The sequence below is a fragment of the Accipiter gentilis genome, chromosome Z (genome assembly GCF_929443795.1).
Source record: "Accipiter gentilis chromosome Z, bAccGen1.1, whole genome shotgun sequence".
Lineage (NCBI taxonomy): Eukaryota > Metazoa > Chordata > Aves > Accipitriformes > Accipitridae > Astur > Astur gentilis.
The window spans coordinates 20,448,740-20,473,920 of NC_064919.1; the positions used below are offsets into that span (position 1 = coordinate 20,448,740).

The 25,181-nt window shown below is 37.2% G+C and overlaps 1 protein-coding gene across 1 annotated transcript in view; it reads left to right on the forward strand.

Annotated features, from left to right (window-relative positions):
• Positions 1-25,181, forward strand: part of HSD17B4 (hydroxysteroid 17-beta dehydrogenase 4) — a 67,257-nt gene that overhangs the window by 16,923 nt on the left and 25,153 nt on the right. The window contains exons 12-17 of the mRNA XM_049796284.1: positions 8,639-8,745; positions 9,409-9,642; positions 10,092-10,143; positions 11,424-11,495; positions 13,008-13,111; positions 16,962-17,027. Coding sequence (XP_049652241.1) covers positions 8,639-8,745; positions 9,409-9,642; positions 10,092-10,143; positions 11,424-11,495; positions 13,008-13,111; positions 16,962-17,027 — 635 coding nt within the window. The remainder of the gene's footprint in view (positions 1-8,638; positions 8,746-9,408; positions 9,643-10,091; positions 10,144-11,423; positions 11,496-13,007; positions 13,112-16,961; positions 17,028-25,181) is intronic.

The window sequence follows — 25,181 nt, forward strand, 5'->3', positions numbered from 1 at the left end:
AATTAGGAAATGCCAATATTTAAGTGTTTGGGGGAGGAGGAAAAGAGGCATCCTTATGTACAATGCCAGATAAATTTCAAAGGTACTTGAATACATGGCAGAAATTTAAGCTGATGGTCCTGAAATCCATTAGGGCATTTTGTTAAAACCTTAGGGATAAGTTTTTAGGTGCCTAAACCAAAACCAGAGTAGAAGACACTTTGACCTTTCCCTCAGATCTTGGTAGAGGAGTGTAACCAGCCACAGAGTAGTTCTATATCACCTTACTGACTGTTTTCACTGATCTTTGGATTACAGATGTCCCATTTCCAAATGTATGTCAGTTTATAAATGTTCTCTGTCCTGCTATTGAACTGTATTTATAACAACATAATTCCAGCTTTATAGCTTCTGATCTGTTCTCCAACCTGTCACAGGTACTATGTTATTTTTATGGGTTGTTAGCAGAAAAATGTTATAGAAAAAAAGTTGTGGATGGAAATTTCTTTTGAAAGTTGCTTCAGCATTACATATGATATTCCACATCTGCTCTTGATGCTATCAGGAGAAAAAATTGGACAAGATTTTGGACTTCTGAAGTAAATCTGCTTATGATACAACATAGCAGGTTTCTACAGTCAGGAAATTGTAAATTATATTAGCATGAGTCCCATGCAGTGTACATGCCTTAGCTTCTGTTTTCTTATGAACTTAGACAAAATACAGCGTTGTCCTTTCAGTGACATCAAGCCATAGATACTGCCAGGCTGAATGAAAAGTCTTGCATTAATTTGTTGTATGTGAGAATCAGCAGGAGGGTTGAGGAAAATTCTGAAGAAGTTAGCTGAACAGAATTTTCAGTTCTATATTAGAAGTTTTTTCTACTGCCAAAGTCTCCATTTTATTGCTTGAAGGTATTCAACTGTTAAATAAGGGAAACTAATTAGAGTACTTGCATTAAAAATTAAAAGCTACAATACCTAATATCTGCAAGTTAAAACTATCCCAGAAGATTTCATTAATTTAAGTAATTTGATGCTGTGAATAGCAATCATGTACTAACCATTATGTATAATTATAAAAAAATACCAATTAGATAAAATATTTGCTTGTAATATAGTAGAAAATCCCATAATCAGAGATGTTAATCTTGTTTCATAATTTGGACATACTGATAAGAGTAGTTTGACTTTATTCGTTCTAGAATACAAAAAAGTAGGAGTGTCATCTGTTGGTTGGTCGGGTTGTTTTTTTTTTTAAAGTAATTTTTCTTACATGTGTAACAATCATTCAACACAATACCTTGATTCATGTTGTACTTTTTTTTTCTTTTTTACTTGGACTTCTCTTTTTGCAAGCACAGGGGGAAGTCATTCTCTTAAAGATAAATAAATTAAATGCTCCACATCTACTGTCTGTCATTTATAAACTGACATTTAGAGCCCTGCCTAGCAAAGCACTCATTTGATGTTTAACTAGAGCACTTTCATAGTTATATATTTTAGCCAAGGTTGTTCTGCTGGAGATGCTGAACTCCTGAAGACTAAATGGAAGTACTTTCTCATCTTTACATTTTAGTGGTGTTTTTCTAAGAAATGAAAACATTGAATTCTGTTTTCTTAAAACCCATTTAAGTAAAAAGATCCAAATTTTTCTTTCCATTGTTTTTGGACTTTTTTTAAGCACTTCTTCAGTTTGTAGGCTTAACTTGTTCTCTTGGCACATAAACAGAATCCAGCTTAAAAAAATCTTGCTTGTGTACCAGAATATGCCTTTATAGCATTTGTGCAATTTTAATTAATAGGAAATAGCTAACTGTCACTTGATTTGGCAGTTTATATTAATTCAGTAACCCACTGAAGTTTCTCAGATACCTTGATAATGTGCTCAGTGAAGCAGTCTTTCTTGGTTGTTACCCTACATCTTTCTAGACGAGCAGCTGGTGATTGTGCAGTACAGTCTTTTGCCCAAACTCCTCCCCTTACCCCAAAAGCTATCTGACAGTCAGTGTAACTGACTATGCCTGCCTTTTCACTTTCCTTTTAATGCCTCAAGTGTCTTTGCAGTGTCACTGTAGTTATTCCCCAGCTTTACAGACTTAGTCCTTAATGTATGTGGAGAAATTCTGGAAGTTCCTCTGTACTCCCACACAGTTTCAGGTATAGTCCTGTTAACTAGCAGAAGACACAATTACTTGTGCATTCACTACGTGATGTCTTTTTAACAATGGAAGAATCTGAGAACAGACTTCTTTGGTTTCTTTTTAAGAAGCTCTGTGAGAATTTAGGCCTTAGGAAGTTGAAGAAGTGGAAGATGTAGTTTTGCTCACATGTATTCTTCTACATTCCCTTTACCAGCAGTGAAAGATAACCATCTATTTAATGCAACATGAAAATGTCACTGCCTCTGAGGCAGCAGTGAATCTGCAGTGACTTCTGTGTTAGAGCTTTTTCCTGATTTCCATGATGATGTTATTTTCTTATTAATGATTAAACTGAAATTATAGTTTTAGCTTACTTTATACCACTTCAGAACAAGCTAGAAATCTTTCAAGAAGGTCATAATCAGAGGCTTAAGGTTAGGACACAGAATGAATTTACAGTGTACATGAGTGAGTCACTAACCAGCTCCCTCTATGCCCTTAGGCAGTAGCAGTTGCAGAATAATGTGACTTGGTTTAAGTAGTACTAGAAAAGAATTGCTCAGCGTCTCATTTGCAGCTCAATCTAGTGAGCTGACATATTTGTGATGGTAACATGATTCTGTGTTTTGAGATACTGAGAGGTCCTGAGCTCCTGTGTATGTGCATAAGCAGAAAGACCAAATTAAATGTGATACAGAAGCTTCTGAATATGCGGTTCCTGTGAAGTAGGTCACAGTTGCACATTGCATGGCACATTGGTGTGTTGTCTCCTCATATTCCCTCTCAGACAAAGCTACATCCCGTAGCCCTTGCCTCCACAGTGCACTGCTTGTGTCCTAGTCTGACTCTTCTGTTAGGCAAAGGGAGAAATCAAATTGTGTTGTGAGATAGGTGGAAGACAACCATCCCTGTCTTGCAGATTATGTACTGTATACAGCATTCTGTAGTATGTATTGCACAGGTTAGTATGTTTAGTTGTTTTTTTATCTAGGAAAACAGAATTAATTATGTCTGTCACCCATATGAGGCAACTTGTCTCTGTCTCGATTTCCTCCTTGGTTCTGAAGATACAAGCCAGTTTCAGCTAAATATAGTATTTTAGAGGTCTGTAATCTGCTCTTACGTTCACGTGCATTTTTAATTCTCTTAGAAGCTGTCTGGGTACAGAAAACAACTTGAGTATTCTCACTGGCTGACTTTTGGCACATTTCGAAAGCTTATTTCTGGTATAGAGCAAATTAATATAAAACACATGCAGGGCGTGTATGTATGTATACTTTGTATATAAAGCAAAGTTTTGCATAGGAAGAAAACTGTTCCAGCTTTAATTTCAGCTTTCTTCTTACATCTTTAAAAAGGATTTAAACACTGGTGCTGTTTCCTCCGTAGTTAAGGGTATGGTTCACATGCAATGTTCCGTAATTGGAAAGTGAGAGGAATACTTTTGGAAACAGGCTTTGCTGTGACTATTTTCACCCTTTGCTCTTCAGGTTAATCTTTCCCTGCTGTCTGCTATTATAGAGGAAAAGATGCTGGGGTAGTGGACATTTAAGGTTTTAGAGTTCACTGACAGTATAACAACTTAAAAAATACCCCCAAACCATTATTAAAAATAATTATATTAATGAAAAGGTTTCCTGCTGGGTTTGTTTCTGCCAAAATTATACCCTTCAAGCTGTTTCTTGGATTTTAGAAGAACCTTACTGAGCTTGTAGAGTCATGTATTAGAAAATACAAATTGTCATAGTTAAGTCTACCGCTGAAACATTAGTTTCACACATCCTTGTGCATTTACATGACTGAAAACTCATGTACCACTCTGTGCTTCCCTTCCAATCTCTTTTTCGGTACTCAGAATGAATGCAAATTAAAGACGGTTGAAACCATCCTTATCACTGTCCAAACCTCACTTATCAGTGATTTTGTAATGTTTCGTCTTTCTTTTCTGGCGACATCTCATTGCACTGTTAGCTCATAACAATGTATTTGATCATAACCTTTGTACTTCTTAATGCAATAACCTAATTTACTCTTTCTTTGAAGGTGTAACCCTGCCTTGTGAAAGATTCATATCTGGTAAACTGTTAGAATATTACTGCAAATCTAATGCTGTACTAGTCCAGTTTCTTATACAAGGCAGTAGAAGAGCAGTGAAGACTGAAATAAATTAATATGTTGAGACATTTCAGTTGCATGCTGCTCTAGCAGCCCCTGGAAGATGAAGAGAATATGTCAGCACTGGGGTTCTTAACTGGAAAAATTCTGTGATGTAATAATTCGGGGGAAAAAAAGAAATTAACATTTTTTCCCCTTTATTAAAAAAAAAAAACAAACTTCACTGTAATTAGTGATATTATTAGTGATATTTTAATAGCTTGCTTAAGGTTTTCAGGCAATCCGGAGGGGTAGCATCTTAAAAGTAGCTTTGATATTAAAGGATGAAAGCCACCTTGAAACATACAAGAAATTTGGGCCTGTAACCATAGACATATCTCATGCAGTTGATGTCTGTCATAGATACAAAGAAATAAACCCAGAATTCCTTGAAAGAATGTTCCATCCTTAAAGACAGCTCTTTCTGCATACATGTGCTTTAAAAATCAGTGAAAGTGTTACTAAATGATTCTGGTATGATCCAGGTCAAGTGATGTTGCTGATTACAAATATAACAGTAGGCCAAAGTTTAAAAAGACAATTTTGGTGAGGCCTTTGATGTTAAGGGTGTACAACAACACATCTCACATTTTAAAAAGGGTAGAAAGGAGGACCCTGGGAACTACTGACCTGTTAGCCTCACCCCTGTGCCTGGGAAGATCATGGAACAGATCCTTCTGGAAGCCATGTTAAGGCACATGGAGGACAGGGAGGTGATTCGAGACAGCCAGCATGCCTTCACCAAGGGCAAGTCTTGCATGACCAACCTAGTGGCCTTCTGTGATGGAGCAACTACATCAGTGGACAAGGGAAGAGCTATGGGTGTCATCTGTCTGGACTTCTGTAAGGCCTTTGACATGGTCCCCCACAACATCCTTCTCTCTAAATTGGAGAGATACAGATTTGATGGGTGGACTATTCAGTGGATAAGGAATTGGCTGGATGGTCATGTCCAGAGGGTAGTGGTCAATAGCTCAAAGGCTGGATGGGGATCAGTGACAAGTGGTGTCCCTCAGGGGTCTGTACTGGGACCAGTACTGTTCAATATCTCCATCAATAACATAGACAGTGGGATTGAGTGCACCCTCAGCAAGTTTGCAGACAACATGAAACTGAGTGGTGCAGTTGACATGCCTGAGGGAAGGGATGCCATGCAGAGGGACCAGGACAAGCTCGAGAAGTGGGCCCCTGTGAACCTCATGAGGTTCAACAGGGCCAAGTGCAAGATCCTGCACCTGGGTCGGGGCAGCCTCCAGTATTGACGCAGACTGGGGGATGAAGGGTCTGAGAGCAGCTCTGTGGAGAAAGGTTTGGGGGTACTGGTGGATGAAAAGCTGAACATCAGCAAGCAATGTGCGCTCGCAGCCCAGAAAGCCGACTGTATCCTGGGCTGCATCAAAAGAAGCATGGCCAGCAGGTGAAGATGGGATTTAAGAAAGAAATTTTTTACAGTGAGAGTGGTGAAACACTGGAAGAGGTTGTCCAGAGAGTTGGTAGGTTCACCATCCCTGGAAGTGTTCAAGGTCAGGTTGGATGGGGCTTTGAGCAACCTGATCTAGTTGAAGATGTCCCTGCTTACTGCAGGGGGGTATTGGACTAGATGACCTTTAAAGGGCCCTTCTAACCCAAGCCAATCTATGATTCTATGATCTCCTTAGTGTTCAGCCAGACACTAGCCAGCTCACCAATTTGACAGCCCAGTTGTATCATATATTCTGGAAGAAAGACTCCTTGAAAAGGAGATGGTAGTGTTCTGCACCATTATTAAATTACAGGTTGCCTTTATACTGTTTGTCTTAATGATGTCATTGCAAGTAAAATACATGTTGGTAATTGTCTTTTCAGATTTCACCATTAAGAATTATAGTTAATGTTCCTGCATGGAAATGGGTTGTGGACATGAGGTTGAGGAAATTTTCAGATTTACATGGAGCTCAAAGCTTATTTTCCCTTGAAGATATTAAAGCAATGTGAAAGCCTTTCTTTGGTTCATGCAAGAAACATAGAAACAGTCTGCTACTTCTCCAGCAGCTCAGTGTTGCTTTTCATTCATTCATTTCATGAATGAAAAAGGGATAAAAAGGATTAGCTTTTAAAGGGTTCTTACAAATTAGAAATCTTGTTTTGCACATTTTCGCATTACATAAATGCGATAACCTCATGTGATGTGACAGCGCTTGTACCCAAAGGGAAATCTTGTCTTTGGCAGAAAAGGTGACAACATAGGTTTGTTTTGTAGATGTTCCTTTTTCTTCATAAGTTTCAGTCTACCAATAAAAAGTTATGATGATTCTAGCAGTGAGACTGGGAAGCAAGAAATATTTTAGAAAATCAAGATTCTGCAACAGCATATGCAGCTAACTTGCAGGATATTTAGGGGAGTGCTGTGCAATAGAGGAACATGTTAGTCCATGCAACGGTGCAAGTCAGTATGGGTATAGGGATTTTGAAGGGGAGGGGAGTGGCTCCAAGGTAAAGGTATTTAAATAATGGTTTTGTGCTCCTCTGATTTAAATACTTTTATATTTTTCTAGGCATGATTCTCACCACTTTTTGTTTGATTCTTTGTAACACACTGTTTAGCCATATTGAACTTCAAGGAGCAAACTGTTCTTGATGGCCTGCCTTTACCATAGCTGAGTTTTGTCTCTCAGCCACACATCATCTCACTTGTAACCCGGCATTGTTCAAGCCTCAGTTGTTTGTTTGTTTGTTTGTTTATGTGACTTGGGAAAGAGGGCAACCGCCAGGAGATGAGACCTGTTACTTGTATTGCAAATAGTTTTCAAGATAAGAAAAGCAGTACTAGTTTTCAGATGTTTACTTCTGAGACAGTTGAAACATAATGCTCATTATCTTCTCCTTAACATTGTGGTTCAGGGAATCAAACAAAATATTTACTGACTGTGATGGGTTGACCCTGGCTGGATGCCAGGTGCCCACCAAAGCCGTTCTATCCCTCCCCCATCCTCAGCTGGACAGGGGAGAGAAGAATATAACAAAAAGCTTGCAGGTTGAGATAAGGACAGGAGAGATCATACACTAATTACCGTCACAGGCAAAAGAGACTCAGCTTGGGAAAATTAACTCAATTTATTACAAATCAGCCAGAGTAAGGTAATGAGAAATAAAACCAAATCTCAGAACACCTTCCCTCCACCCCTCACTTCTTCACGGGCACAACTTCACTCCTGGATTTCTTCACCAAGCCCCCCCAGCGGCACAAGGGGGACAGAGATGGGGTTTACGGTCATCACATGTTATTTTCTGCTGCTAATCCTCCTCAGGGGGAGGGCTCATCACACTCTTTCCCTGCTCCAGCGTGAGGTCCCACCCACAGGAGACAGTCCTCCACAAACTTCTCCAACGTGGGTCCTTCCCACGGGCTGCAGTTCTTCACGAACCGCTCCAGCATGGGTCCTTTCCACAGACTGCAGTCCTCAGGAGCACACTGCTCCAGCGTGAGCCCCCCATGGGGTCACAAATCCTGCCAGAAAACCTGCTCCGTGGGCTCCTCTCTCCACAGATCCGCAGGTCCTGCCAGGAGCCTGCTCCAGCGTGGGGTTCCCACGGGGTCACAGCCTCCTTCGGGAACACACCTGCTCCAGCGTGGGGTCCTCCATGGGCTGCAGGTGGATATCTGCTCCACCGTGGACCTCCCTGGGCTGCAGGGGGACAGCCTGCCTCACCATGGTCTTCACCACAGGCTGCAGGGGAATCTCCGCTCTGGTGCCTGGAGCATCTCCTACCCCTCCTCCTTCACTGACCTGGGGGTCTGCAGGCTTGTTTCTCTCACATTTTATCACTCCTCGCTCTGACGGCTGTTTCTCTCTGTCCCAACTGTTTTCCCTTCTTAAAAATGTTATCACAGAGGCGTTACCAGTATCAGTGATTGGCTTGGCCTTGGCTGGCGGTGGGTTCGTCTTAGAGCCGGCTGGTATGGGCTCTCTCGAACACAGCGGAAACTTCCAGCAGCTTCTTACAGAAGCTACCCCTGTAACACCCACCCCCCTGCTACCAAAACCTTGCCACACAAAACCAATACACTGACACACTCCTCTTGGCTTGAATGGTGGCATATAGCAACAATTGTGTTTCAGGCATTTGAATTAGATAGGTGTCAAAGGTTGACTGCTGGGTGCAGAACTGATGGAACTGGTGTAGAGGTCACTTACAATCAACTGTTGTGTAGATGCCTGTAAAATGCAGCACTGTGCTCAATTTGCAGATGTATATTGTGTTTAAAAATGAATTGAGAAGTACCGGGCTGTATCTCATTTGCGAGCATGTTTGTTGTGTGTGTAACTGGAATGTCTCATTTACAGCTATTTATAAGTGATTTCTTTCAATTCCTTTCTCTAGAGTCCATAAGTGTATTGAATGATGCTCTAAGTCAGATAGAGTCTCAAGGGAATGTTTCTATGAACTCAGCAAGCTCTGAATCAGTGGTTTCTTCATCTGTTGACACGGTAAGTACCTCTGTTTACCAGATGCACTCCAAGTTAGGTGAAAACCTTGACCAGAGAGACTTGTGTTGCTGATCAGCTTCTACTCTGGCTTGCTGTCTGCAGAAAGGTGGGTTTTAAACTCTGAAGTGAGGAAGCAGAATAAGAAACATCTCCAGACTCCACTCTTTATTTTTCTTATTGATGGTGGGAAAACTTAAGGCTAAATAGACTGAATAATGTAGAATGCAAGTACTAGTTAAGTTCAGTAAGCTTCTTTAGTTAGAGTGTTGTTCAGAAGAGGGGCAGGGGATGGGTCTTCTTGGAAAACATGGTTTTGCTCTGGATCCTTCCCTATAAATAGATATTTTTGCCTCGTTTCATTCTTACTATAGTGTCAGTTAGAAAAATTCTTACGCATTCCTGGGAGTGGAGCTGCATGAAGTTATACTACTTAATTCTTGAATTGCTCACAGCAAGATATAATGCACTACATTAGGGTTGCTTGTACTGCAACAAATACATTAATATTTTATGTTATATTTATTATGCATACTTTATGTTTACATGTGATTATAAAGAAAATGCTCAAACATTAATTTTTTTTTATATGAGAATTACAGAGAGAGTGCAAGTGCAATATTAACTATTACGAAGTTTCATTTTATATTGACTTTTAATTTCCAGGCAAGCATTGTTGGCCGGGAATTGGCTACCAATGTGTATAAATATACTCACTTAGAGCCTATTCTATATGCCCTTGGTGTGGGAATGTCAACTAAGGATCCAGATCATCTAAAGTTTCTGTTTGAAGGAAGTGAAGACTTCTGCTGTTTACCTAGCTTTGGAGTAATTCCTGCTCAGACTTCGATGTTTGATGGTATTCCTACTCTTCCAGGACTAAATATTGATCTTGCAAAGGTATGGAAGAGTTAAGTATCTAATTTTGTTTGTGCTTTATGTATCTCTATGGTGACATTAATTAGTATGTTTGTAACATTAATAAGTTCCCTTTGTTCTTAAAAAGGAAAATTCAGTGTATTGTATTCTTACATCCTAAGAAATTATTCATTTACTTCACTTGTATAACCTGTGTTTTCCTAAGATGGTTTGAATGATCAATTTTTTGTTAAATTTTAATTTGTATCCACTATGCTTTTATTAAACCACAAAAGTTTAAAACTTTCTCTGTAAATATTTTCCTTTGGGGATGAAATTGGAAAATCAAAACAAAAAAACTTATGGTGTTGTGTTTTTTATTTGCTTGTTCTGAACACTTTCTAAAATAACTGTATATTTCCTTGCAATTGTGATGGGGGAAGATACAGAATATACTGATTGTTGTTATAGTGCTGCCTTTCTTTACATAGATGCTGCATGGTGAGCAATATCTGGAACTGTATAAACCATTACCAACCTCAGGTCAGTCCTTTTGTGTTGCTGATTCACTTTTCACTATGACAGCAGTTCCTGTAGCCATATTATACATAGAAATAAGGAAGCTCTGTTTCCAGTTGGATTTTTTGCATATTCTTTTTACAAGAAGCAGGGGAGAAGGAGGCAACCTGTTGCATTACTAAAGCAATTCTTGGGATCAGGTGTTGCTTTTCTATAGTGTGCTTAGTAAACTCATGCCTCATCTTTGAGGTAATAAGCAAATACACTACATGCTGGTGTATTACTCATATAATTTGATACTAACTAGCAGAACTTGTAATTCTTTCTGTAAGGTTGTATCATAGAACTTCTGGGAAGTTTATCTAAAATTCTTTAACATTGGTTGCATCTGTGTGCCTGTAAGAGGATAAGATTTAAATTACGTATGTAAAGGAGGAATGGAAATCTCGATGAGGAGGCTAAAAACCAATTACTTTTCTTCCTGTCAAAATTCTCAATATATTAGTTACTACAGTAGCAAGCTCTTTTCACAGATGGCTGTGTTTTCCCAGATTACAACACTTGAGAGGTGCTCATTAGACTCATTCAGGATATGCATGCATGTGTCTGGGTTTCTTCATCAGTAGTTCTTAAAAATCAACTTTTCCAGAGTGAAGAAGGAAGAAAAAAATCTTGCAAGCTACAGATAAATGGCATAATTTCTTGTTGAAACAAAAAGGAGATGTGTGAAAGTTATATTAACTTCAAAAAAGTCTGATAATTAATAAGGGATTTCCAGGGCTTCATAAAGATTTTTATTTTTCATTCCATAGGCTGATTATATAAACATATATGGTTAGATATCTCTCTAGAGCAATAACCTCTTTAGAGACAGACTTCATAAACCCACAGGCCCAGGCCCTCACCCTGACCTGAGCTTCTCTTCTGTAGAACTGTAGTTATATCAGCCCTCTTGAAATTTGTGGACAATCCTTAAGTGAATGGAGCTATCTTTGAAGTTAGTGATGTGTTTGAGTCTGAAATGTGATTTGTGTTTAGCTCTGCATACATAGACTATAGCAAGTTTCTATTAAAAAACCAACCATCAACACTTAAAAAAATAATTCCTCACATCTGCAAACCAAGATTTGCAAAGATTCCCAGACACTTTTATTATAATAATGACGATTGTGATTACTATGACTATTACTATGATTATTGTTACCATTATTACTATTGTTAGTAAGAAAGTGTAAAGAGTGATCTGTGGACTTTATTCCTGAAGCAAAACCTTACAATATGTATGTGTTCTTCTTTTCTTACAGGGCAATTAACTTCAGTTTCAACCATTGCCGATATTCTCGACAAAGGATCAGGAGCGGTCTTGCTTATAGATGGTAAGAAGGTTTGTAATTTTTGAAGGGGATGCAGTAAAATTTGACAGGCTCAGTTTTTAACGAGCTGTACCAATAACTGCCAGCCTTTCCACAGTAAAGATGGTTAGCTTATTAAATTTCAATGAGAGATGAGAAATGAGCTAATTAGCAATAGCTGTGTGATTATATAATGTGATTGTTCTTGGGCAATTAATGTACTGAAATAAGAACATTCTCTTTGGAAAAAGATTTCAGAGAAGGTTTGTTTTTTTCCTACATAGGTGGAATAGTGCACTGTGCAAACTGAACAGAGTTCTTTAATAATAAGACTTAGTCCTGTCTGAAGGCAGCCATTTTAGGTTCTGCCACCCTACAGCAAGGGGGTGTGTGTGCACATGTGTGCATGTGTTTTGTGGGGTGGTTTTGCAAGGGTCAGTCATATGTGTATGTTGTATTGTGTAGACTCATCTGCAAAGCAGCCATCTTTAAGAGTATGTCCTGTGTTCTTTTTTTATGTCTACATTATTCTTTTCTAAACAAAACAAAACAAAGCCCCATTTCCTTCCACTTGTATCCAAGTTAAAAGATCAGAATGTCTCCAGAAGTTGATAAGTTGTCATTTTCAGAACTTTGGTATCCCTAGATGTGGTTATACCAAGGTCTCTTGGGAAATTGGAGTGCAAAAGTAGGTTAATAGGCAGTGAATCTCTAAACACTCTTGAATTTTTATTCCTTCAGTGTACAGATAAAATTGTAAAAAGGTTGTTACTGTCCCTTTGTTCGTCCTAGTTGTGTTTTGCTTCTATACCAGGCTAATATTAATCCTGTCTGTTTCTGCAACATGCAAAAGTTCTTTTTGTGAGCAGAGTCTTAGTAGGTTTTAAATTTCTTCCAGAACTGGAAATCAACATTACTAACAATACTGTAAATTTCAGTCTAAGGTGTAAGGGAGAGGAATAGGCATGAACTGGAAATAGGAAGCTGAATCTTGATTCAGTGTAAGAAGTTTAACTTCTTCGAAAGAGGGAACAGGTAACCTTAAACAAAAGCTTGGTCTGGAGCTCTTTTTATACAAGGTATTAGTACTGCTTTTTGTATGAGTTGGTAATGTGCTTTACACACTAGGGATTCTTAACAGCTTCTAATACATCATATTTTATTGCACAATTCTGTCATATTTAAATAAATTGGTAATGCAGTGTGAAATGCTGAAATAAATACTGATTTCAGCACTCTGTTGTCAAATTTTTTTAGCACCTTGAATGTCATCAGCATTTTGATAGCTCATTTCTTAATTTTAATGCTTTCATATAGATAAAATCCATTATAATGTTATTTGAAACAGATCATTAGTTTTCACTAGTCAGGAATTTACTTGAACAGTGCAACATGAAAGTGTGACCATTGTCCTTTCAGTTATTAGAATGAGCTTTGTCATGTTTGAAGCTGAACTTTTCTCTTGTAACAACACATGCTAGCTGTATGAAACAATTGGACAATAGGACAATATATGACCTTCCTCTTGTCTTTCAGTGAATACCTATTGTGGAAAGGACCTAGTGTGTTATAATCAGTTCTCCTTGTTTTTCGTTGGAGCTGGAGGATTTGGTGGAAAACGAACATCAGAAAAGGCCAAGGTAAATTCACGCATATTTATATTTGAAAAAAGCACATAAAAACTTCTGTCAGCACTGCAAGAAAAATATTTGCTATATCAACTAGGAAGGATAAACTAGCATTTGAGCAGTGTGATGGTATAAACTCAAATGGAATTTAAATACTTCGGTTCATTGAAGAGCCTGAGTTAAAAGGTACTGTTCAGGGCGTGGGAAACCAATGGGTTTTTTTGACAATTAGGGAGGAAAGTGAATTGCTAAACATGCAACTGATGAGATATTCTTACATCTAAATATTTGAAATTACAGGTATGGAATATTGTAATGGAAAACAGAATAGGGGATTCTCTGGAAAGTGTTTAGAATCTAAATTCTGTGGACTTGGAATTAGAAAATTATGTCTGAAGTTAAAATAAAATTGAAATTCATATAAAATGCATGATGATGTGGACAGAATGGTCCTCTAGGGGATTCGTATTAGATCTTTTAGAAGAGGGTCTTTTGAAGTCGACAGTGTAGCAGAGTGTAATTGGACCCAATTTGACCTGATTAATTCTATAGAACTGGTAAAATCTGCTACATGTTGTACTTTGGGCTGTGCTAAATTCCTTAAAATCCTACTTCTGTAGATCAAATGGAAGATGCTATGAGTTCAACTGTCCAATTTGGCAACAGTCTTATTGACTCTTGGTTTCATGAAACACAAATATAAGCTTTGCAAACGAAAGAAACTTTATGTGTTTTGATTTTATGTACTTAGTTACTCCCAATCACACTTTGCATAAATGAACAGATGAGGAAAGTTACTAATTTCTTGTTATAACCTATCTTGGGAAAAGTTTTGTTTTCTCAATCTACTTTTGATCTGAAAAATTTTTAGAGACCTTAGTTCGGAACAAGAACAGAGAAGTGGCTTTTATTTGTAAGTCTTGGTTTTCTCAAGTAGATTTGGGGAGCTTTACCTCTTTTATATGTAGCTTTAAGAGCACATTTTTTGGCTGCTCTTGTTTGAGCATGGGCAGCAAGGAGAGCGACAAAGAAGTTGAGATTTTTAGATACTTTGTCTATGGGCCTACTATTGAGCTGTTGGATTATGCCAACTAGACGCATAACTGAGTCATGATTTAAACCTGTCTCAGCTTTGCTGTCATCACACTTCAATTTCTGCCTCAGTGCTCACATCTCCAATTGGGAATACATGGTCTGTGTGTTTTCAGTTGAGCATTACAGTGTGTTCTGCTGCTCCACCTCAGAGATTTTCTTTGCTTCTGTTTAAAGGGGTAGAGAGGGCTATTTATACTTAAAAATAAATTGATACTTAGTGATAATCTCATGTATATGTATACAGAGAGTGTTCGTGTTTAGTTTAGTAACTTGTTATTCATGTGTTAAATTCGTGCTAATAGGTATGATCATATGTTAATATTGCAAGATGTTGCTCTAGTAGAAAGACTAGCTTAGTAAAAATCTGAGAAGTACTCAGATGTGTGGTCTTAGGTTTGAACTTGCAATTGCTGGAAGAGATCTCTAGGTGTAGCTCTTTATACATCTATGTGTTTGCATGAAACAGGCTTGGAAAGCATAAAGAAGAAAAGAGAGAAGTAGCATTATAGTCTCTCACTTCCAGTGGAGTGGAATTCCTGCATTTTGAGAGTGAGTTAGCAAATGACAAACAATGTCAATGAACGCGTAGTGTGTATTTCCAAATGCATGAAGTTGCTATTCAGGTGCCTGACGTATAACTGTTGTCTACTTCAATACTATGTTTAAGGGTAGCGCCAGCTATGACTGAATGTGGTTATTGTGAACTAGAGCCTTGAGACACTACAGTAATAAACAGTCAATTGAATAGAGGCTATTTTAAGCTCAGTATTTTTGAAAACTTATAATGAAATACCTAGGTTTTGTAGGTCTGTAATACTGTATGTAATGTTCTTTGGGATTTTTGGATGTAAACTTACAGGGTTTTTTGACTTAAATCTGTATTAATTATATAGAAGTTTTCCCATACATAACTTTAAAATCAAATCTTGAAATGCCTGCTGCTTCAAAGAGAAATGGGAAAAGCCTCTGTGTAGTAGAAAAAATTCACAGAGCATTGTTGCAGACAGTGTATAAAGGTCCTTGATGGAATCCTTAATTCTTCTGTAATCAGACTTTATAATAGTGCATGTAAAAAAAAAAAAAAAATAGTGGTTCAAAGGAAATGTTGCTAATCTATAGTGGTGTCATCAGTGAGTCCAGTGTAGTGCCTTGGCATTTATTAGTTAAACATTGCACTTTAGGCAACTGCAGCTTCTTCACTGTATTTAGTGAAGTATAAGAATGCTATATAAATTATTTTATATTTTTGAAACATAAAGAATATCCTTCTCAGGCAGCAGTCCTTCTTGTGATAGAAGAAAACAAAATGTAGTCTAGTTAAGACAACAATTCAACAGAGGCCTCTGCACACAAGAGGCCAGTTTCAAACCATGAATTTTTCAGCTTTGTCTTTGCAAACCTTCCCAATTAAAAAGACTTTCACATCCCTCTGTGCCAAAAAGAAATCCCAATCTGATCAGACATATTTTATAATGTGTCTGTAATTTTGCACGTTTATTATCTCTGCAAACTAAGGAGAACAAATTTCCAAGCTGAGGTCTATGGTGAGCAACACATTGTGTAAATCATGTCTCTGCTCTTGAGTTGGGGTTTTCTTGCCCTACTGGCAGAGGGTTTTCCTTAATTATTCATATGTTGGCTAGTTTTAACATCTTAATGGCTTTGTAGGTCAGGTTGAGTTTCTTTGAACCAGCTGGAAATGGATTGGCAAGCTGTTCTTGTTTTGAAAGCATGTTAAGTAGTGTCCTTGTTATCAAGCTGATTAATGTGTAGGTCCATTACACTTCTCTGAAGTGACAAAAGCAGGAGTGATGTTATCAAGTCTTCCATGCAAGAGGTGGGTTTGCTCTGCTGTTAATAAACAGGAAGGTGGCTTTGCTGTTATTAAATGTGAAACTACACAGCACTCACTTTATTTTAATTTCTCTTTTCTTTGGTAAAGAGTTTACACAAACTAAGATTAAGTAGAATTACTACAGGTGAGAGTCAAGTTATTTCATTTCATTTTAGAGCTTATGTCAGTTTCTCTTTATTTTTTTTTAATTTGTTTTGAAAACCCAAGAAGGAGAGGGGAAAAAAAAGATTTCAGCTACTTTAATAGTTTTGAATTGGTTATGGTGTTCTTTGTGTTTATCATGATCTAGAATGTTCTCTGACAGTCTGTTGGTAAAGTTTCTAGCTTCAAAACTGAACAATGAAGCTGTAGATTGCACAAGGAACAGCTTTTTTACAATAATATGGGGCATAGTATGCAGCATGTAATTGCAAAAACAAAAGAAAAAAGTGCAAAACAAAAAAAGAGCTGGAAGCTCTTAAAGGCCAAAAGTGATATAGTCCATGAGAGAGGTAGTAAATCATTTTGTACTCCATTGAGCTTTTTAAAGTGTTATTTTAAAAGCTTCATTTTCATTTCTGTGTTCCAAAACACTAATGTTCTATGAGACAACTATTTTATCTTTGTGAATAATTCTTGATTGAGCTTTTTTGGATATTTGGAACAAATGTAATCAAACTGGTCAGCTATAACATGTAACTGTTAGCCAGATCTGATGCCTCAGGATCGCTATCTTTGTAAAGCTAACCTTGATAAGAGACTTTTTCTGGCCTAAATATCTTTTTCTGTTTGTCTTTAAATGTAGAAAGGGTAGGAGGAACCGTAACAGCTTTGTAAATGCTGTTTCTTTTTATACATACACCACATATTCTGGCATGGGTATGAATAAAAGATTTTTGCAGTGAAATATTAATACTACTGCTTTTGCTTTAGGTAACAGTGAATCCACCCAAGAGACCTCCTGATGCTGTAATTTCTGATGTCACAACAGCTGATCAGGTAAAGTTTTGTATGCTCTAGGTGTGGAAGTGTTTGTTTTGTTTGGAGAAAGGAGTCTTATATGATGTTCATTAATAGTTCAAATTTTCTGATATACCTCAGGTATTTATATACGTATATTTTGGTGTATATATGTGTGTGTGTGTGTGTATATTTATGTATAATGTGAAGCTAAAATTTGTGCTAGGTTAAGTTATGACTGTGTTCAATGTACTATCTAAAACATTCTTTTCATAGGGCTGATGCAATTTTATAATAATTTATTACAAAATTCTGCATATAAGGAGGAAATAAACATTTGTATTTTGTGTAGTTAAAAAAAAAGAGGTTCAAAATCTGACATTTACAACAAATTGTGCAAGCAAGCACATTGTGACAAAAAAAAGTGCTTAAAGTTCACAGTTTTGAAAAAGTTAAATGTTTGTATTAGCAGTAGTAGTCAGGCAAAGCTGAAATACTGACGGATGTCTGTCCAAGTGTGTTTCCATCTGTCCACAGTCCCACTGGTTCACTGGTGTCTACTTCCCATAGGAAAAAACCTGAATAAATAAATAAATAAATATATTCTCCTCTGAAGGTAAACATATGCAGGTGTCAGACAAATAGGACAGGAAAGTCTGGAGCTATGAGTATTAAGACACTGTGAGTATTCTTTTCGAAAGCAATTTAGTCTTGGCAGGAGGCTGTAGCTTTTGGAGTTGCAATTAAAATGTTGAGTGTCAGCTGAACAGTGGTAACTGTGATGTCTGCTTAGCCTCAGATTATATATGAATTAAACTTAAGTCTCATCCAGCTGATTCATGTTCTTGAGGTCCAAGTTAGCCCTACCCACTTAAACCAGCAAAGAGAGCCTAGATCACCATTTCTGTTTCTATCACTGATGTACTTGCTGCATCCTAAAATTCACAGCATCAGTCTAGGAGGTACTGATGTCTAATTCTTCAGAATAGGCTTCATCGAAAGTTGGCAAGGTAAGCAAGGAGCAGGGAATGGTGAAAGAGTACTGTTTTCCTAGGAGGTGGTTAAATGTAGTGCAACATGTGCTCTAGCAGCTGGCACTTTGTTAGATAAGATACAGCAACTGTAATGGCCCAGTATTTCAAAGTATTTACTTTGCACGTTGGAACCCTAGTTCAGATGCTCCTCTGAGTGATTATATTGGAATTGATTCCAGGTCCATCAATTTTCAGATGACATTTATGATCCTGTTGTTCATACGGTAATCTTAGTTTCTGAGCCTTAACTCTTACTTCTAGAATTGTTACTGTGTATAAAATGCTAAGTTCATGAGACAAAAGAAGATGGTAGTGACCTTATAACACAGAAGCTGGGAAGCTTTCCTACTGCAAAATTGGGTTTTGGAAATAAAGGAAGCGGCAGAGAGTGGCCACCACACTTGTTTTATTTTAAGATCTACTGTGACAGGTGGAACTATAAAGAGAATTCTTCTCCAGTTAGATCTTGCAGGAGCCACAGCCAGTGGACTTTGAGAATCACAAGAATGCTTATCTGCCAAATTATTCAGTAGCATCTGTGCTTAAGTGATGATGCATGTGTACAGGAAAGAAAATGTGTAGAACTTGGGAACTTTATGGGCACGAATACAGACTTTCATGTGAAGGACAGCTTGGGAAAATGTTAGCAAGATTTTACATTTATGTGTCTATGGAATGACACATAACTGCCTAAAATGCCTTCTGAAAATGGAAGCTGGCACACAAATTGCGTCAAAGTTTCTGAAATTTTTTTTTCTTCGTGTTTAAATGAAAAAGGCGTTGGCAGAAATGACTGTTGCCACTCAGCTATTGAATTAGTATAGAGTACGAGACAGACTGAAAGAGTCAGTTTGTAGACGTCATTTAAGTTATCTTGAACTGTATTAATTTTCAATGATAGTTGTGACAGTCACCACTCAGTTCTTGTGTTACCACAGTTACATGTCTAAACTGCTTTTCATAATTAGCATTTTTCCCCCTTTTCATAGGATGATCATGTAATGAACTTCTGATAAGTAGACCATCATGCATATTTTAAAAATGTCTACAGTGATGACTCCTGTCTTTTACAGGAGTCAATGACTGTGGTTATCTTGAAAGTTACATTCAGTTCTAACTCAACTACCCTGGGTTAAGTTTTTCCAAGAGGAAGAATGTTTTTCACATGTTTTCAAACTGGAGGATGCACAGAGGGCTAAAAACCATTTTTGCCCTTCACCATGTATTCAGCAGGGTGGACGGTACAGCCACCTACAGTTCCTTGAAAAATGATTGTGTTATGCCAGTGACCATTGAAAGAACAAACTAATCCTTTTAGTTAGTGGTATCAAAGACTAATAGCAGGCAGTATAATAAATGTTTCAAATCTGTACCCATTCCTGAGAAGTTCTTTAAACACCAACCAGTGCTAATGAATGAGTTGCAGTACCATGGTGTAAGCTGCTTAAAGATGAAAAATGGTTAAAAAAAATTTAGAAGTATCTGACCTTCTAAAAGGCTTTAAGGCTTAAAATTTGCATCCTGCTGAAGAAGAACATAAAATATTTCTTCTGTGTGTTCATGAATTTTTCTGCAAAGAACTAGGTGACATTTTTTCCAGCTTGCCCTGTAGAGATGTGCATATGCTGTGATATTTTTCTAGCTTGTTGTCTCTCTGTAACCTGAGCTATGCTTTACTAGATATACTGCCATAAATCTTTTGAATAAAATAGACCTTTTGACAGAAGATCAAGAAGTCTAGAGGGTGTTTCACTATTATCCATTTAGCATGAAATGAATCATTCAATTTCAGCCCTGTAGGGAATGTTTAATGTAGTTACAGAGTTTCAGTATCACCAAGCTACTCTTGTCCTGTCGATTTTCAAACCAGGGGTTTAAATTAATCAAACAAACAGATTTTGCTGAATGGTTCCCAGTGCAATTAAGAACCACAGGCAGTGAATGACCTGTATGTCTGGAGAGTTTTGTCTCTGTAGAGTTTTCTTTTCAGTCCCTTCCCAAATGTGTTGTTTTCTTGGGAATTAATTTTCTGATGACATGCAAAATAAGCTGCAGTGGGTATTTAAAGTGGATGATGTCCCAGTGATGCAGGTCACTTTTGAGGAAGAAACAAATATGGAGTCTTCAGTTTGTTGGAGGCTTTCTGTGGGGGTTTTTTTGTTTGCTTGTGGAAAAACTCACAGCATTCTGATATTGTGCAGGTTGCCTCCCAAGAAATAAACTGTTCTCTATCTTCAAAAATTAGAATTAATATTCAGAATACACAACGTTGTGACAATAAATAAGCAGTATAACAGTAGCCCATAAAATGGAATTTTTCAAGAAGTTGATTCAGTTTTATTATTCCATGTCTTTTCCCGCTTTCATCTGAAAGCTACCTGTCCTGTTTGCCTATATGGAAAAAGTAGAGCTGTAACATGTGGAGTTTGCAAGACTTCCAAGTTTTTGTTAATGTCAGCTCATGTCAGTAAAATGTCTAATAATTTAAGAAATGGTTGCCAGTTGAAAAATTTCTTTGCTTGCAACAGTATCCTATATTTCACTAAAGCATTCTATTTGTTTAAATTCTAACTCTGTGTGTTTGTTACATTGATAGGGAGAAATAGTCATGACAAAGAGGTAGAAAAGACCATTTAGACAGATTTTGAAAAACACGGTGTCTCAGCCTACCATGCTTTGGGACCACCTGTCTACATGCAGCTGTGCCCCCTATAAGTCTCCGCAGAGCAGTGTCATGTGAGCTATGACATGTGATTTTCTGCCAGAGCTACTTTTCCATGCAACTTGGGTATCTCATGCACATGATAATTTTGCTCTGTGGTTTCCAGTGTCAGGAAAATTGGCCATCCTTTCTTTCCAGAATTTTAAAATTCCTTTTTAGAGCCGATGAAACTGAGACTGATACTGGTCTGTTGGAGGAACAGCTTTTTGATACTCTGTCATTTTTAAGTTGCTTTAACTTGGAAAACAACGATAATGCTTTAATTGTTGCAGAGTCTCTAAAAAGATAAAAATTCCAAATAAAACTTCCTTTGTTTGTAGTCTTAATCCCCTTTGTGTGCAATGCTTTATAATACAGTTTTCAGTGATGCAGGCATAAATGGTGTGTTTGTTCCCTCTCCTTCAAGAACTCCTTCCACAGGCAAAGAGAAGGCTTTATGCATGAACTGAGATAACGTAGGAAGTCAGCTCTCCAATGTTACTTGTTGCAAGAAGTTGTGTTCCGAGAATGAGGAAAATGATCTCATGGTTAGTGACTGGTTGGAGCTGCAGTTCTTCGACAATGGATTTTTCTTGCTTTGTCCATAAAATTCTTATGATCTGTGGGCAACTGTTACCTGGATATCCCAAAGTACACAGACATGGGTGCTCCTTAATCAATGGCTCATAGGAGAGGATGGGATGATGAAATCTGGGAGTCAGACTAGCAGGATGGTGTCTGAGCATCACAGGCTGAAACTGAAATTCATAGGAGCTCTGTTCTGAACTTGTACAGTGTACTTTGAAAATGTGATGTGCTTTGAAGAATTAGGCCTTCCAATGTTAAATTGCAGAGCTGGAATTGGTTTGTGCTGCTGACAATTATGACCTTTTTTGCTGTCTTACAGTTTCCAGTCTGTAAAGTAAGGATGTTTATAAATGTTTGAGGCATTTTAATTGTACAGAGAGTGTTTAAAGGAGTGGTGTATAGCATCTGATGGTGATTTTTGAGAACATGATACAGTAAGCAGCATTAAAAATAAAGCCAATGTAGGGAATATAATGATTCTTTACTCATTCAGAGATTTTTAGAGAGATTCAGTAAATTCATACCTAGATTAGTCTGGTAGGATTTAAAATATACAAGCTATGTAAAGCCTTCTGTTCCAGGTATAGATCAAGCATTGACTGACAGGGGGTGAAGAAATTGCCGCTTTTTAGTGGTTTGAGTTTTTTCTAAAATACAGTCCTTTTACATTTTCGCTGAAAGAAAGAGAAAATAATTGGTACCTGCTGTGTTTTGAGTAGTGTCATCAGCAGACTGCAGGAGTGTCTTTCCCTTCCTGAGTCATTCTCAGTCCTGCAGTGCTCTTGCTCCTACTGCTGCTGTCTAGGTATGCAAGTTTAGTTTTTCACTGTGTCAAGTTGAGCTAAAATTGTGGTTCTTAATGTAGCAAGAAACAGTTGTGAAGACCATTATGCTTAGATCTAGTTTGTTGTAAAATAGCGGACTTTGCTGTAAAAACTTATTAAGACATCTTGGAAGGAAAGAGGTGCATGGGAAGCATTTAACAGCCTAATGAATTATTAAACTAAAACCTAGTGTAAAATATATTCTGCCTGTTGTCAACAGGTTCAGTCCTATAAGTCAGTGCTTTCTTTGAGGATGGTGTGATAAGACCTTTACAAGCTTCTATGTAATTGGGATGTCAATACTTACCTCTGGAAAGTCATCTTTTATTCTACACAGATTTCATTTGGTTTTCATTTTAAGCATATGTAAATATTTGTGTATAGAGAACACATGCATAGATAGAATAAGTAATCATTAACATTATATGGGAAAAAAAAGGTTTTTTTTCCACCTTATGTTTGCTTCTTTGGAGAGATTTTATGCTTATTTTGAACAGATTAGAAGAAAAAAGTTATAGGAAGGTGATTGTTTTGAGTTAAGGTCATTTTTTGAATGAGTGCAATAAAGTCATGTGAGAGAGAAGGGGATGAAAACATGTGCATGGATGGAGAAAATATGGTTACAGGACATTTTTTTTTTTTATGTCCTGCTTTGTAAAGATTGTAGTACAGCGTTGCCTGAAACGTAAATTTAAATTAACTTCAGAGAAAGTACTAGAGAGCCTCCTGAGAGCCTCAGGTGATTTATTTTTTTTTCTGTTTGTAGCTTAAGTAATTTGTTTCATGGTAGAGAAAATGAAGTGCTGCAGTAGGTTCACAGATATGGTGAGCATGCCAGAAAAAAAGTGCTTAACAACAAAGGGTGATACAAGCAAAACAAAGGGATGAAGCTATTGGAAGGATTTGATGTTTTCCTAATTTGTCTGGAGATTTTAGTATGCAGATGATACTCTGAGAACCCTTGAAATTGTATAGTGAGTGAGCATTTGTAATAGTAATTACTTTAAAAGTTTGTTTCATGTTATGATGCTAATTTCAAGATTTATACACACACACACAGTCCCCCAGTGCCCACCCCCACCCACAACCCCCTCACGGTTTATTCCTGTTGGGAAGATCAGAATATGATTTTCTAGTCATGGCAATTTTAAAAAATAGTTGAGGGCCTGGATTATACTAGAATTTTGTGTGGCAAAACAATTAAAGAAGAAAAGGTACTAGCCTGGCAGTCATTTTGTTTAAACAAGATGCTCTTTGTCTTGTTTCCTCCCTTTATCTATGCATGTCTTAGTAAAGGATATAAAAATTGTTATTCCATTTGAAGGTCCCCAGACCAAAATGGTTTGTTCTTTTTGATTAAGAGAGGCACTGTTAAACGAAAGGCTTCTTGTAGATTTGCCATGCTACTGGAAAATGGCTAATGTTCTGTGAAGCCTGTGCCAGAATATATAAGTTGATTTTAAATTTGAAAAATATGTGGTAGGGATAAACAGTAAAGGCATGAATAATGTAGGATGGGGAAGGAGAAAAGATGTGGTGCTGTTTTATACCTATTATATGTATTCCTGTTTATAGCTGTGTATGTGAAGGTATCTTAATTGGACATTTTAGTAGTTCTTATTCTTGAGGGAGTCAAAGGTATTTAGGGAATAGGTAGTGTTTGGATAGTCCGGACCATTAAGAACATATAATTGCAAATATAAGGTAGTCCAGGAAACTGTACACTTCTGTTAACTACAGTCTTGTTAAAAAATAGAATCATGTATGATCCAGGTTTCCACAAAATATATTTAGGCATTGGAAACTATTATGATCAACTTAAACTCTTTTGTTTATCTTCCATGTAAGCCTACTTTGAGAAAAATTGTTATCTGGAGGAACAAATAAACCCTTTTTATCTTTCTGTGTGTTGGTTTCTACCAATTGCTCCTTCCCAATATCTCTCCTTAGCCTTACAGAGGTAATTAGTTAAAAATGAAGATATGGCAAATGGGGATCTCAGAGTTGCTGCTTAATTTTAAATACAGTGAATTACTTAAGTGCTGTGCTATATTTGAGCCCTTGAAGCATCAGCACTGCCAGTTTAACTGGAAACATTCATTGTTCTTAATGTAAGTCAGAGCTCACTGAAATGTGTAGAAGAGATTTGTGGCTATTTTTTCTTCATGAGATTACTTGACTGCTTGCTTGTACTTAAGCTGTTAGGTAAAGTATACGTACATACATGTACACACACATATGTACATGTATACATATACAAATACTTTGTAAAATAAGCTTTTGGGAAGTGCTCTTTTTCTCCCCAGTTAGAAAGGAAAATATATGGATAGTTGGCTTCCTTTTTCATTAGCTTTACCACTGACCTTTATTGCAGTCTGCAGGCAAGATTGAAAAATTGGCACAGACAGGTTGGATATCGCCTTTTCTTTTGTGGTCTGGCAGAACTCCTAAATTGTTAGGAAACAAGACTTGACAGTTTGTGTTATTAATTGGAGAACAATCTAACCATATTATGACTGACTTCAATCTAATGCCCCACATCAATCGACTGTTGTCATCCTCCAAGGATGCACCTTTTTTTTTTTTTTTTTTTTTTTTTAATGCTATCACTCAAAACTTCAGGAAATGTCATTATTCAAGGAATATAGAAAGTAGAGCCAACAAGACTTTAAAACAATTCTGTTCTCATGTGGAATCTAATTTATATAATGAAGTAATACCAAAGACTGTGGTAAATGAAAAGAAGTTTGTTGGCAGATCTGACTTGGCTGCACTGAATCTGAAATAACCTGCTGGGCAACTGTTTTATTCAGTTCAGCCTACATGTTTTCTAGCTGTGACCAGTGCCACTCTAGTTGTTGAAAGTACAAAAAGACAAGCATTGTCTCCCATATTCATGTATCAGACTTCTAGTTAAATACATAGATCACATTTAATTCTCTGAGCCTAATTATTTCCTAAATGTTACATTTATTTTGTTAGTGAAGGACAAGTATTTTTTACTGCAGTAATTTTTAAAAGCAATTGGTAGAAGTATTGTCTCCCA